This window comes from Elephantulus edwardii, unplaced genomic scaffold (genome assembly GCF_000299155.1).
Source record: "Elephantulus edwardii isolate Elephantulus edwardi_28Jun2011 unplaced genomic scaffold, EleEdw1.0 scaffold00039, whole genome shotgun sequence".
In the NCBI taxonomy this organism is placed as follows: domain Eukaryota; kingdom Metazoa; phylum Chordata; class Mammalia; order Macroscelidea; family Macroscelididae; genus Elephantulus; species Elephantulus edwardii.
The window spans coordinates 13171909-13187809 of record NW_006399789.1 but is presented as its reverse complement, the minus strand read 5'-3'; the positions used below and the strand labels follow the sequence as shown (position 1 = coordinate 13187809).

The window sequence follows — 15901 nt, the reverse complement described above, 5'->3', positions numbered from 1 at the left end:
GCTGCAACTGAGTACTTATCCACTGTGCCGTTGGGGTTTCCTCTTATTAATCAGTAAGTCATTCGTAATATTTTCAGCCTGATCTTTCCTCCAATACGTCACTTGACCGATTAGGGCTTAGGTGTAAAGTGCATATTCTGTTTGGTTTTTATTTGACTCACTGTGTGCGTTTGCATGTTCTGGCAGTAGCCACGAACCCCCTGCTCTCTTTGTCCCTCACTGAGGATCCCCTGGATCCCTTGCTCTTCCACATACCACCCACATGGTAGCCTGTTATCATTCTAAAGTGATTGGCTTAGGGAAGACATCGATCTAACTGCAATTAAGAATTGATCAGGGGTTTTGCAAGGTTTCCACTGAAGGATAAGTACACTCTTCCTCTGGATTGTGTTACAAGGATGTAAGCTTTGTGTTGCTGAAGTCATGAGGATTGTAAGGGGAGAGTCAGCTTGGGAAAACTTGTAACAAAAGACTAAAATGTAGAGTAGCAGAGAATCTGTTAAGCCTCTGGGATAGTTCACACCTAAAACTACTAAATACACCTACCTTTTTATTTTATATACCTGCTAAATGCACCTGCCTTTTATAGCTGATAGATATAAAAAATGAGCAACGATGTCAGTTTAAAGACTAAGGTGTGCCTGATCATGGGTAAGTTGGACAGTAGCTAATGCTGACCAAAGAAGAATCTATGTTTTGATTTGTGATGTTTTGAAAAGTACTGAATATCCCATGGACTGCCAAAGGAACAAAAAAAAAAAATTCTTAGCAGAAGAGCAGCCAGGGTATTCCTTAGAGGCAAGGATAATGAAACGACTCATATATTTTGGCCATGTGGTCAGAAGGGGCCAGTCCTTTGAAAAAGACATTATGCTGGGAAATGTGTAGGATCAGAGACAGAAAGCAAAACCCTCAAGAAGGTGGACTGACACAGTGGCTGTAACAATGTGCTCAAGCGTATCAGAGATCATGAGAATGATGTGGGAGAGGCCAAGGTTCAGATGTGTTGTTCACAGGATTTCTATGAGTTGTTGTCAATCGTTGATCCATAATAGCATGACAACAATATACGTCGACATAGCAAATGGTAGTTTGGTTTCGTATGAAAGATTAACATATTGGGGAAAGATAATCCTAAAATTGAGTCATGAATTAAACTAAACCTTTCTCCTTTTTCGTATAATATTAAAATATGTCATGGTCATTATGACATCCTCTCTAATAATTTGTCATGTTATATTTTATGGTTAAGTCAAACTCAGGAAACTTAAATAAGGCTTAGGGAAATGAACTATCTCTTCCAATTAATATACAGTAATTAAGAGATACATTTGTAACAGTCCGCTTGGTAGCATTTAACAAGCATCTATACCACACAGGAAAAAAGAAAAAAAAAAGAGAGTTAATCAGGTTGTAAGTTAATCGGGCTGTAGTTGAACATTGCAGTTCTTACCTTATGGTAGCGTGCCACCAGCTTACCCTCAGAATCAAACACCACGTTAGTGTTGTACTGGTAACGGCCATCAGCAGGGCACTGGGGGTCTTTGGCATCACATGGCTTCTTATCTCCGACATTTGCCACAATGTAAATAGAGTTGTCCTTGGCCATGCAACTGAGTCTCACTTGTACTGGATTATAACCAAACCTAATTCAATAGATATAGCTTTAAACGTATTATATATTCATGGCTCCTAAACTACCAAAGTCATGTTTTTATTTACCTATTATCTATAACCCTATAAGAAGCCCTAGGGACATTGTTAGGGAGTTCTGATGGCTTAGTCCATAGGGTGGTGTGCTGCTAACCCTGGCAAAAGTTCAAATCTAATGCACACCCATGTTTATCGTGGTTTTGTTCACAATAGCAAAGAGCTGGAAACAACCCAGGTGCCTATCAACAAACAAATGGATAGAGAAGCTGTGGTATATTCACACGATGGAATATTACGCTGCATTGAAAAACAAGGAACTCATGCAATATTATTCAAAATGAGTGAGCCTGGAGGACATTATGCTGAGTGAAATATCTCAGTCACAAAAGGACAAATATTGCATGGTGCCACTGCTGTAAAATGGGCCTGATATCAGTGTTGGGGTGAGATGGAGAAGAACTGGATAAATTGTGTATACTGCACTGAAACAGATGAGGGAGTGAATAATTTAAAAGTGATATATGATAGGGTATTATGGTTATCACAAGAGTCCACAATTAAGGTTGCATAGTGGAATGTACTTGGGGCGGTGGGAGGGGTGTGGGGGGATTGTGTCTCAGGAAAGGAGTGTTTCTTTTACTTTTCAAAGAGAGGAGCGAACTGGGGTGGGGGAGGCTGGGCGGAGAGAGAAGTGCAGCAATGAATGAATGGAAATCCAAAATCTCTGTAAATGTTCATTAAAATTATTTTTAAAAATTATTTTTTTTTAAAAGTTCAAATCTATCAGCAGCTTCTCCAAAGGGAGATGGACATTCTCCTCATATGCAAGTTACAACCTCAGAAACCCCATGAGCTGGTTTTCACTAGACTACAATGAGATTTTTTGAGAGTGACATAGTGTGTGATATAGGCTGTTAACAGAAAGGTCAGCATCTAGAAGCGGCTACTTGGAAAGTAATTCATTGGCTTTGGAGAGTTAAAATCCTGTAGCTCTAGGTAAAGAATAAGCAGATATTTTTTTCTTTTTCTATTTTTTATTAATTTTAATAAAAGTTTACAGAGACTTTGGATTTCCATTCATTCATTGTTGCACTTTTCTCCCTACCCAACCTCCCCTCCCCCCAGTTTGTTCTTCTCTATGAAAAGTAAAAGAAAAATTCTTTCATTGTTATACAATCCCTCCCCACAAGTCCACTCCACTATGCAGCCTTCATTGTGGACTCCTGTACAGAATACCTAATCATAGATCCCTTTTAAACAGTTCTTTTTTTCATCTGTTTCAATGCAGTATACATAATTTATCCCATTTTTCTCAGTCTTCCCCCAACCCCAATGTGACACTATGCAGTACTTGTCCTTTTGTGACTGAGATATTTCCCTCAGCATAATGTCCTCCAAGGTCACCCATTTTGTATAATATTTCATGAGTTCCTTGTTTTTCAATGCAGCATAGTATTCCATCATGTGAATAAATCGCAGTGTCTCTATCCATTTGTTTGTTGATGGGCACGTCAGTTGTTTCCAACTCTTTGCTATTGTGAACAAAGCACCAATAAACATGGGTGTGCATATATCTGCTTGGTGGTTATGATTTCATTGGGGTATATTTGCATTAGTGGGATTGCTGGGTCAAATGTTATTTCTATTTGCAACTTTTTGAGAAAGCGCCATACTGCCTTCCATAGTTGTTGCACCATTTTACATTCCCACCAGCAGTGAATAAGGGTTCCAGTTTCTTCACAATCTCTCCAGCATTTGTTGTTTGCTGTTCTGTTAAATTTTGCTATTCTTACTTGGGTGAGATGATATGTCATAGTTGTTTTGATTTGCATCTCTCCTAGAGCTAGGTATTTTGAACATTTCTTCATGTGCTTGTTGGCCATCTGAATGTCTTCTTTGGTGAAGAGTCTGCTCATATCCTGTGCCCATTTTTCAATTGGGTTGTTCACCTTTATCTTGTTGTGGTGCCAGACAATGTTTTAAAACCAGTTATCAAGTATATCTTCCTATATTGTGCTTTGCTTTATCTTGCTTCACAGATGCTATGTCTTTTTACAAATTGAGGTCTGTGGAAATCCTGAGTCAAGCAAGTCTATTGGCATCATTTTTTTCTAACATCAACTCACTTCATGTCTCCGTGTCATGTTAGTAGTTCTCACACTATTGCAAACTTTTTCATAATTGCACGATTGAACCCCGGTGGCCCAATCCTCAGGGCAGTGCTCCACCAGCACAAAGTTCATGCCTCTCTGGTGATTTAAATCCACCAGTGGCTCTGTGGGAGAAAAATGGATAGTCTCCTGTATGATTCACAGAGTTGGAACTCACTAGATGGTCAATCATGGGTCACTTTTGACACCGTAACAATGAGCTTGAGGTTGCTTTTTGTTTATTTTCTGTTGTACACTTAACAGATGACAGTAAGTTTTAACAATATGTGACAAGCACTTGGAAAACAAATACTTTCCTGTGATTTACTTCATTTTGTGATTCACTTTACTGCTCTGGTCTGGAACCAAATCTCCAAAGCAAATCTGTGTGACTATTATATTGACCAATCTATTTTAATGTCTCGGCCTCCCCATTGCAGCTCAGCTAGTAATGAGCAAACAGATGAAAGTGGTGGTAGAAGAAAAGCAACAGTGCCTCTCCTAAAGGTTCCCAGCCAGAGAGATAAAGGAAGGACTTGACATTTCAGGATTCTTCTAATGGGGAGCGATGTCCACTGCAGTCCAAGCCATAACCCCACACATTCATTTGCTGATATAAAGTGTGGCCAGAAGCTGAGGCCGCAGAGGGCAGTAAATAACTGGTCCCATGTAGTTGGTCTCCTATAGAAAACAAGTGCAGAGCATTGAACTGTCAGAGTGACACTTCTTTGTGCAGACTTTCTTTTCTTCATCACTCAAATGGAACATGATTTTTTTTTCTTCTGCAGTATCTGTTTTATTATGTTTCTTCTGACATAAGGCGCATTGTGATCCATTCAAAAGTGGCTCATAACTGACCCTCTAGAGAGTCCCCAGTACTGTTAATCTCAGCAGTGACATTTCCTTTCTTTCTTCCAAAGGAGCCCCTGGTAGATTGGAATACCAGGGAGGCCCAACCTCTGGGTTAGCAGCACGACTCCCAGAAATGTAAAACAGACTGCAAAATTCCATTTCTCACTTTTTCTCAATTAATGTGCTCAGCATACATACTAAATAAGCATAGTGGAAGGATCCTACCTTGCCACACACCTTTCCTTACTTAGAAATCATACAGTATCTTCTTGTTCTGTTCCAGTGATTGCTTCATGATTCACCAGCAGGTTTGGCACAAACACAATTAGATGATCCGGAATTCTCCTTCTTCTCACTATCTTTCATAATTTATCATGCTCCACACATTTGAATTCCTAGGCATCAGAGAGCTGGACAATGACTAAGAACGACAAAAGAAGAATCAATGTCTGAGTTGGTGGTGCTGGAGAAGAATCTTGAACATAGCATGGACCACCAAGAAAATAAATATGTCTTTCTTGTAGGGGGTGAAACCAAGTTTCTCCTTTGAGGGTTAGGATATTGAAGCTCCATCTAACATGCTTTGGGCACGTGGCCAGGAGGGACCAGTCTTTGGAGAAGGACATCATGCTTGAAAGGGTGGAGGGACAGTACAGGGGAGGAAGATGCTGGACGAGATGAATTGATACAGTAATTGAGGCAACAGGGGTAGGTCTGTTAGGGTCAGTGAAACTGGCTCAGGACAAGGCAGGCTTCAGAGCTGTTGCACACAGAGTCGCTATGAGTTCCAGGCTACTCAATGGCTCATAATCAGAACAACAATAATATTCAATAAAACACATGTGAACTCTTTCTAGCATTCTCTGCTTTCAGGAAAGATCCATCTGACATCAGCAATGATGTGTCTTCTAAATCCAGCTTGAATTTCTGGAAGTTCCCTGCTGATGTATGACTCCAATCATTTTTTAACAATCTTCAGCAATAATTTGCTTGCATGTGGTAATAAAGATATTGTTCAATTGTTTCCACATTTTTTTAGATTATCTTTTTTTTGGCATGATCACATATATGGATTACTTCCAGCCAGCTGGACAGGTAGCTGTCTTCCAGTCTTTGACATAAAGGAGTGAGCACATCTAGAGCTGCATCCATTTACTGAAACGCCTCAAGTGGTTTTTCGTTAATTCTTAGAGATTCATTGTTTGCTAATGCCTTTAGCGCCACTATGGTGTGGCTTCCTTTTGTACCACTGGTTCTTGACCATATGCTACTTCCTGTGTGCTGCAGTGTTGAGCAATTCTTCTGGTTATATTTAGGATGCTGATGGTTTTATTTCTTTTAGAGGCCATTCAAATTCTTATACAATCTCTTAACTTCTCTACAATTGATGTGCTAACCTTTAATAGAAATGATAAGCTATGATAAACTGTTGTTGTTGTGGTTATGTGCCGTCGAGTCGTTTGTGACTCATAGCGACCCTATACACAACACCCCTAAACCCTGCTCTATCCTGCGCCAACCACACTGCCTCTGACACACCCATCCCGATCACCCCAGTCACCGAATCAATCCATCTCATAGAGGGTCTTCCCCTCCTGCACTGTCCCTCCACCCTCCCAAGCAAGATGTCCCTCTCCAAGGACCCGTTCCTCCTGGCAACATGTCCAAAGTATGTCAGACGAAGCCCCAGAATCCTTGCCTCCAAGGAGTAGCTTGGTTTAATCCTCTCCAAGATGAATCTGTTTGTTTTCCTGGCAGTGCATGGTACATTCAGTACTCTTCTCCAGCACCACAAGCTCAAAAGCATCAACTCTCCTTCTGTCCTCCCTAGACATTGTCCAACTCTCTGATGCATAACAAGCGATTGCAAAGACCATGGCCTGTATCAGGTGCACCTTAGTCTCCAGAAACACACCGTTGCTCCTGAGTACTTTAGAGAGGTCCCTAACAGCAGACTTTCCCATCACGATATGCTTTTTTATTTCCTGACTGCTGGTGCCAAGAGTGTTGACTGTGGAGCCGAGCAAACTGAAGCTGTGAACAATCTCAATCTCTTCACCATGTTTTAAACCACTTATTTGGTCCTCTAGAAAAATGGAGCAGTAATGTCAACATTTATGTCAATACTTTTAATAATTCTACTATGTACTTTGTATTATTTTCCTAGGCATGGGATTCAGATATTTTACTATTTCCTATTAATTACTCAAAAAGAAAGTGTGGGGCATGTCAGTATCCTAAATGATAGTATTTAAACACAGAAGGATGACCATGTGGTCTCCTATTAGTTCATTTAGGGACAAATGCTACTGGAGAAGAAACCGTGAGTTTCTTTATTAATCTTACTAATTACATTATATGATCAATTTATCTTTTATTATAACAGAACTGAAAACTTGTTGAAATCAGCTTTTTCAAAACCCAATGATGTTAAGGTTTCATTTGTCATTTTACCTTTCAGACTAGTCATTGTTTATCTAAGATTAGCTGGTTACAAGGTTTCTGGAGGCCTTCCTCCTAGAAAAGTCCAGGGGTTTTTTTATCCTAGGCAAATAAAATGTATTTTCAGTATAAGCCAGTTTGGTATTACAAATAGTGAGCCCTCCTGTTCTGGGAAAAGCTTCATAACCAGTTAGACATTGGGTCATAGTTACATGGCATATGTAAGCATGAATCATACAAACCATTCAGCCTTTAATGCATATTATTCAGACATAAAAAAGCCAGGGTGAAGTCTCTCTCAGGGAGGAGTGATAGGGAATGGCAAAGGACACATTGACAAAGGAGATTAATCAGAACTGGCTTTGACAAGCACTGTGACAACTGGACAATTAAAACAGACATTCGGGGGGAGGGGTAAGAAGAACGAACTGGGGAGGAGGGTAGAGAAAACAGTGCAACAATGAGTGAATGAAAACCCAAAATCTCTGTAAATAATAATTTAAAATAAAAGGAAAAAAAAGCCAGGGTGAGGCTTGACTCAGTCTGCTTTTATGCTATAACTTTAGACTTGACTTTGCAATAAAACTTATTTATGAAATTTCCTCACTTATGCAATAGATGAAGTTTAGAACAAGAGTGTATAAATTTGAAATTATCAAATGAAATTACTTTTAATGCCTTAATTTCACCATTAAAGAATTTTATGTTAATTATTTTTAAAATTTCTTTTAAAGTTATACTTGAAACAACCTATTTTACAAATCTTTTCATGTGCTATACAGTTATTCTTCTAAGAAGATGCCTAAACTATTATTGTTAATAATTACTTAAATTTCTCAGCACAGCAAAGTAAAGCAAGCTGGACCTAGATCCTCTCATTTAAAATGGTAACAGCAAAATTCTCACTGAAAAGAACTCTATAGTGTACAGTCCTGTGTTAATTTCATTTGACTCATTTAATTACTCCATAACAAAATTAGGAAGAGACATTTTATTATCCCTAATTTACAGATAAATAGAGCTCTCAAACATTTAAATTACATGTCACATGGCACTCTGGATGTGATAGAGAGTGGATCCCAGAAATGATTCTTCCTTTTGCAAGTCCTGTCTAATTTCCACTAAACTATACTGATCCTTTTACAAAAAAATCTTGATATTTCAGCCCTTTGGAAGCATAGTCTCATTCATCTCTCCACCATTTATACAAAAAAATGAAAATATTCATGGATGAAACAATTTACTGCTGTTTAAGAATACAGATCTTGAATATTACAACTTTGTTACTTTGTTAAAATACAATTTAACAACTGTATATTAAAAAATATGTATAGTTGTTCTTTAAAGAAAACTAACAAAAAAGCAGCCAAGCATCACCATTTCAAGACATTTACCTGGAGAGCATTATGCTGAGTGAACTAACTCAGTCCCATAAGGATAAATACTGTATAAAACTGTTACTATAGAATGAGTATGTGGATGTGGATGTGCAGGGGGAAAGGGGAATTAATCATTGCTTGGGTTGTACAATTTGATGGGGGGGTGAGGGAAATTGAAAGAATTTATTCAAATTTGTATTCTAATTTTATAAATAAACTAGTAGGATAAAAACCAACAAAATAACAAAACAAAAAAAAAACCATCAGGCCTGACTGGCGGTGGGGAGGGGTAGGGGGAAACTAAGAAAAGAGGGGGTAGATAATGTACATGGCATTGAAATGGACAAGGGAGAGAACTGTATAAAAGAAATATATAATTAGGTATTATTGGTGTTACAAAAGTCCAGAATAAGAGCTGCATAATAAATTGGTCTGTGGGTGGGACTGTATAACAATGAAAGAACTTTTTTCCTAAAGAAAAACAAACTGGGAGGAGGGGGGCAGGGAGGAAAATGTACAATGAATGAATGGAAATCCAAGTTCTTTATAAACTTACAATAAAATCTCGATTAAAATTTAAAAAAAGGAAGCACACATTCGTGGTATCTAGTTCCAATGATATAAACTAGGTTAATTACTTCATAATCAAATTACTTTTTATGATTTGTGAATTTACTGTTGGTGTTTTTACAGCATCACATGTTTGCATTCAAACATCAAGGGTTACCTTTGGGGGTCTCCACATGGAATCCAATTCACTTTGGGATCTGGGATATCCTCTAAGTAAGGGTAAATGGTTTCTCTTGTGAAAATCCAACCATATATGCCATCTTCTGGAGTCACAATGATATGGGCACCCTGCTTAAAACAAGTAGAAAAGGGCACCTCATAGGTTCCAAATTTCCTCCAATTTCCAATATGACAGTAGCCAGAACAGTATAAAAAAGACATTACCTGCTTAGCTGCCAGCTTTACTGCTTTCTCCAAAACGTCTATGTTCTTGTTCATTAGGACCAAAGCATCGTCTTTTGACACAGGTGTTTCTTCTGTTCTGTTTGGTAATATAACAGCATGCTCATAAACTGCTGCAATAAAAGTATCCAGAGCACCAACATTTAGAACAAAGAGAGCAGACAATGCCACATATTTTGGAAATTGTGAACCAATCATAGCCAAACTGTGGTGATCTTTGAGAAAATATGTTCAGACTTTTGCACTCTGAATCGCTAGAAAAACTTTTACACTATAGCACCACAAGCGATCAGCTTTTTATGTTTTCTCATGAATGTGTTACACAATACAGCACTCAGAAAGAATGTTGTGCAAAAAGAATGACACCGGAAGAAGTTGTGTGAGTTGACTCAAGCAGACAGAGCTGTGTTGACATTATTCAGAGGCTGGCATAACTCTAAATGTGGAACTCAGAAGCCAGCCCAACGCATTCACCTCAGCTCAAACACATAGTGAAACCTTTCCTTTAATAAACTGTATTTTCCTGGTAAGTCAATATTTCCAATAATAAGGCCAATGTTGAACAATAATAACAATGTTGAATATAAATAGTAATTTATTGAGAATGTATCACATATGTAAATGGCCCTGGTACCCTAGCACAGTCTATGGTAGGCTGCTAAAGAAATGTCAACAAATCCAATATAGCAGCTTCTCCAGGAGAGAAAGATGGACAATACTGGGAACCCGGTGGAGCGTGGCCCTGAGTTGGAATCGACTCCACGGCAGTGGAGTTTTCTGGTTTGTTGTTATGCATATGGTTGTGATGGACATAGAACATAGATTGTAAGAAAAGCCCCAGTTCTAACACAGGTCACAGACTAACAAAGAACAGATACATACACATGAAAGTCTGGACACTCATGCTCACGACCAGTGCCCGCAATTTTCACATCATTAGAGAACATCAGCAGACATCAAGCTTATGCTTGTTAGGCCAGAGTTTTCCATAATTTTTGTTGTTGTTGATTGCTGTCGAATTGAGCATGACTTATAGTGATCCTATGAACAAAAGACCTGAAGCCTTTCTATAACTATCGTTGTTTCTCATAGAGTTTCCAGAGGCATGTTGTTCAGAAGTGGATGCCACTCCTGCTTACAAAGTTCCATAACTAAACGTTGCTATTTTTCAAATTGTGTCTTGAGTGAGAGTTTAAAAAGTATTTGGATTTCCGTTCAGTAACTCATACAGACTTTGTTCTGTTGTATTAATAACAGTCTCTACATTACGATAGGGAGTTCTGGTGGCCTAGTGGCAAGAAGTTGTGCTGCAGCTCATAAAGAAAGTGGTTTGAGCCCACCAGGGGAGAAGGATGGACAATCTCCTCCCATGCAATTAAGTGTCTCTAAAAACCCACTTAAGGGTCAGCTATGGATCAGATTTGACTCTACGGTACACAACAACATCAACAAGAAGAACACGTTATAATAACACTCTTCCCTCTTCTTCCCTGTGATATTCATTTGTGGTCAGCCTTCAGTTCTATCCGTTCTTGCCTTCCAAACTTTCCTCCTGGGCAAACATATTTTTTTTTTTAACTTGTTTGATTAGTTGTTCTAAGGAATGAGTACTTCTTTGATGTTGTAGTTCACCTTAAAAATATGTCTATCATTTGGCTGACAGTTGAGACACAACCTCAAAACATGACTAAGGCCCATAGTCTCCAGGGTTCCAGCTGTTGTTATTAGACCAACAAGCCTGGTCATTTTGTGATTTTGAGTTTTGTTCCTCATTCTTCTTCTACTTTGTCCAGGACCATATACTGTGATCACTTTCAGTGTGATCAAGATTTTACTAACTCTGAGAACATTCTCCCTTATACGAAAAGGCACTTTACTGTATTTATCTTCGTTATTACAACAAATGCATCAGAGAGTTGGACAATGACTAAGGAGGATAGAAGGAGAATTGATGCCTTTGAGCTGTGGAGCTGGAGAAGAGCACTGAGGGTACCATGGACTGCTAGAAAAACAAACAGATTCACCCTGGAAAGGGTTAAACAGAGCCGCTCCCTGGAGGCAAGGATTCTGAGGCTCCGTCTAACATACTGTGGACATGTTGTAAGAAGGGACCAGTCCTTGGAGAAGGACATCATGCTTGGTAGGGTGGAGGGACAGTGCAGGAGGGGAATTGAGGTGGATTGATTCAGTGACTGGGGTAATTGGGATGGGTGAATCAGAGACGGTGCTATTGGCACAGGACAGAGCAGAGTTTAGGGCTGTTGTACATAGGGTTGCTATGAGTCTCAGGTGGCTCGACGGCACATAACAACAACAACATTACAACAAATACTTCAATCCTGCTTCCACAGAGCAAACTTTGTAATCATACAAAGAGTGGGCTAAATTTTACCTTTATCCCTAAAGGAAAGAGGCCGCAAGATAGTTCTCAACGTCTAAAGAAATTTTCCCCCCATCTCTATACATCCTCTCTAACTTCCTGCTAAACTTTACCACTGCTACTGGGGTGAGACAGTATCTCATTATGGGTTTGATTTGCATCTCTATTAGTGATTTTGAGCACTTCTTCATGTGTCTGTTGGCCACCTTTTCATGTGTGAAAAGTCTTCCCATGTCTTTTATCCATTTTGTAATTGGGTTATCCATCTTTTGCTTTTGTAGTTCCAGAAATAGTGTGTCAACTTCTGTTATTAGACTCTTGTCTGAGAACGCCTGAAGATTTTACAGGATTCTAAATTCTATAAAATATTTTCTCCTTTTATGAATTCAATTTTTTGGCATAGATTTTACTAGAACCAGTACTATTTGAATGTGAATTGATTGAAGATGTAAAAATTTTCTTTTAAGGTTTAAATCTCAGATTTCAACAATTCTGCAATCACTGAGATTGGCTTACTTCTAATCTTCACCTGATCTAAATTTAGAAATTTGTTTCTTATTGTTTTAATAATTTGAAGTTCTTCAATTTCAATGGTCTGTATCCATTATCCTAATTTGTTGACTTCCAAGATACTCATCTTCCACTTTCCAAGATAAACAACTTCCAAGTGTTTCTATGTATCTTTCTACACTGAAATAAAATCCATCAGATCCACGTTCCTTTTATAAAATGAATCTCAGACAAGATAAAAGCTATGTTGAAAAAGTATGCTGCCTGTGATTGATGAGAAGGAAACTTCTCTCATACTTCTAGCTGAAATTCTAACTTTGTCTTAACTCACTCACCTGACTTTCTGAATAGAATCCAGAGGAGCCATGTGGGAATTCCTGCTCAACCTCCCTAATTCCAGGAACCAAGAAATGTAGCAACTTTTATTATTTTGAAATGAGGATTAAGTAACTACTCACCAAACATGATGTGTATTACTGACATTATTTTTGTTGTTAGATGCTGTCGAGTACAACTCATGGTGACCCTATGAACAAGAGATCTGAAAGCTGTTCTATTTTGTGCCATCTTCACATTCTCTGACATACTCGACACTATTGGAGCATTCACTGTGTCAAACCTTCTGGTTGAGGATCTTCCTCTTTTTTACCAACTCTCAACCATTCCAAACATAAAGTCCCTTTCCAAGAAATAGCCTCTCCTAGCAAAGTATGTGAGACAAAGCTGTATCATCTTTACCATCAAGGAGCCTTCTGGCTACACTTTCTCCAAGACATATTTGTTTGTTCTTTTGGCAGTACATAAGATAGTAAGTACTCTTCTCAAAAAGCACAGCTCAAAGGTATGAATTCTTTTTCTTTCATCCTTATTCACTGTCCAGCTCTCAAATGCATAGCAAGTGATTGAAAAGACCATGGCCTGGATCAGGTGCACATTGGTCCTCATCATTGTTTCTCTGTAATTTGGAGAGGTCCCTGACTTCCCAGTACAATGCATCTTCTGATCGTCTGACTTCTGGTCCCAAGGGCATTGATTGTGGAAGGAAACTTCTCTCATATTTCAGGTTGAAATTTTAACTTTTGCCATAACTCATGTACTTAACTTTCTGAATAGTATCCAGAGAAAACACATGGGAATTCCCCTTTCATCCTTCCAGTCCTCAATTACAGGAACCAAGAAATATATAAACTTTGTGTTATGAGGAAATTAAGGTTAAATAATTGCTCACCAAATGGGATTAGTGAAGCCATGGTTTCAATGTATACAAAGAACAACGATCACTGACATAGTTATTTGAAAGATTCAATCTAGATGACTATTTAAAATGATTGTGGAATAAGGAAACTTAGAGTCAGAAGTTTTGCTTTAAATCCATTCCACTGTTGATTGTGCAGCAGGCAAATCTTAAAGGATCTACGGCTCTGAGATAAAAATTCTAAGATTCTTTTGATTTCCCCAAGTCTTTAGTTCTGAGACTCATAAAACCAGCTATCCGTTTCTGACTCTGATGACATATCACTCTTATGGACTATCCTTTGGCCTGTCAGATCAGTCTCTCTCACTTCAACCTCCCAATACATATGGTCAAGTTCCTAAACCATCAATTTCATTTATAATGTTCTTTCATTTGTCTATTATAAATGAAGGGAGTTCTGGTGGCAGAGTCAGTAGCAAGGTGCCCGCTAAACAAAAGGCTGCGTGCATCTCCTGGCGGTTTCACGTTCTCCAGTGATTCCTCAGAAGGATGGGCAGTCTCTGCCTGTTGAGATTTAGAGTTGAAAATCCAACCAACTCAATGACGCTGAGTGAATTTTATAATAAACGAAGGTACACAATCAATGCCTTTGTCTACTTGGTCCCATTTTCCCTCTTCTGTCCAGAACTAAAACTCTCTCTGAAAACTGGTGTGTTAGTTTCTGTGCCTGGCCTCTTACCTCGTCCCAAGGAAGAAAGGAGATCAGTAGACCAAGAGTGATTCCTCTGAAGTGAAGGTCAAGTGTATAATCTCTCTCCAATCTTTCTAACAATTTTGACACCAACCATCCATCCCACAACATTCTACTGCTGTCCTCGGTTTGAAAATTCGCTGCCATGGGCACACAACACTCACAGACCATCCTCACAATTATGGAATGTATTCAGTTCAACTCATTGCCCTTGTCACAATCAATCCATAACTGACCCTCCAGAGGTTTTCAGAGGCTGTAAATCACATGTAAGGAGAATGCCCTACTTTCTCCCTCAGAGCAGCTGGTAGATTTAAATGGCATGTCTTTGTATTGACAGCATCACCTCTTACCACTAGGCTACCTGAGTTCTCGACTCACTTGTTAGAAGAGTTAAAAAACCCAACCCAACCCAAAGCCATTGAGTATATTCCAACTCATATCAGCCCTCCATCAGCTTTTCGAGGTTGTAAATCTATATAAGACTGCTCCTCTTTCTTTCACAGAACATATTGTGGCTTCAAAGCAACAACATTTTGGTTAGCAGCCCATCACATGTCAACAAGATTCCTTATTAGGGAAGTAGTACGTTAGAACTCATCATCAGAAACACTCAGTTGCTTGATTTTCTCAGCTGTGCCTGTGGGCAGACCTCTTTCTGGCCTTCAGCGTGTTGGCCCCTCAGCCTGGTCTCTATGCTGCTCCAGAAAGTGTTGCAAAGCTCTTTCTCTCTGCTCTTAAGTACCCAGGGACACTATGCTCTGACAGCAAGCCTCCACTGGCTCTAGGCTGTAGGTTGGCACTCTCACTGCAGCTCCTTCTGTATCATCTCATTGGTTCTCCTCTTGTCATTTTGTATCATCTTCAGTGTTAAGTCTCTCTCCCTCTATCCATTACATCTAAGAGGTTCTCACACTGAGATCCCACATCCAAAGGATGCATTCTATTCCTGTCCCTTCTTTTAAGGTCATGCATTTGAAGCTTATCAGGATAGTAATATGGCTCAATCCCTTAACTGAGATTCCTTATACTTTATTTGCATGGTATACACCAAAGAGAGCTCTTGTGCCCCAGTAGTAAGAAGATGTGTTGCAATCCCAAAGGGATGCAGTTTGAATCCACTAGCTGGTCTGGAGAAAAGGATGAGCAATCTCTCCTGCATAATTTACTGTCTCTAAAAACTCACTATGACTCGGTTATGATTTACTGCCTTTGAAAACAACCTATGAGATTTCAAATTTACTGGCTATGAAAACTAGCTATGAGTCAGTTCCGACTCGATGGCACACACCACCAAGAGTGCCATGCGCCTTAGTTGCCACCTTGATGAGCTTAGTGGGCCACAAGCGCCAGGCGTTTCTCACAGGTAACCAGGATTTCCGGCGGGCCCGAGGGCCGAGAAACATAATCTACACAGAAGTTCTACAGGACACGTCACCTTCCCCTGGAGACAGCACAACTAAACTTAAGAGACATGTCAGCCGTCAACATTTTTGGAATCACAGAAGCCAAGAAAGCTTAAGATACAAACTGTCAGATCATGGGTTGGACAATGGAAGACATTTTTCTGAAGGGACTTGGTAGATGAGAAGGATTATCTTGGTGGAGGGTGGAGCT

At 39.3% G+C, this 15901-nt stretch overlaps 1 protein-coding gene across 1 annotated transcript in view; it reads right to left on the bottom strand.

Annotated features, from left to right (window-relative positions):
• Window positions 1-9646, bottom strand: part of VNN3 (vanin 3) — a 24318-nt gene extending 14672 nt beyond the window's left edge. Inside the window, exons 1-3 of the mRNA XM_006885015.1 lie at window positions 9431-9646; window positions 9204-9334; window positions 1454-1646 (exon numbers count right to left, since the gene is read on the bottom strand). Of these exons, the coding sequence (XP_006885077.1) occupies window positions 1454-1646; window positions 9204-9334; window positions 9431-9646 (540 nt within the window). The remainder of the gene's footprint in view (window positions 1-1453; window positions 1647-9203; window positions 9335-9430) is intronic.
• Between the last annotated feature and the right edge of the window lie 6255 nt (window positions 9647-15901).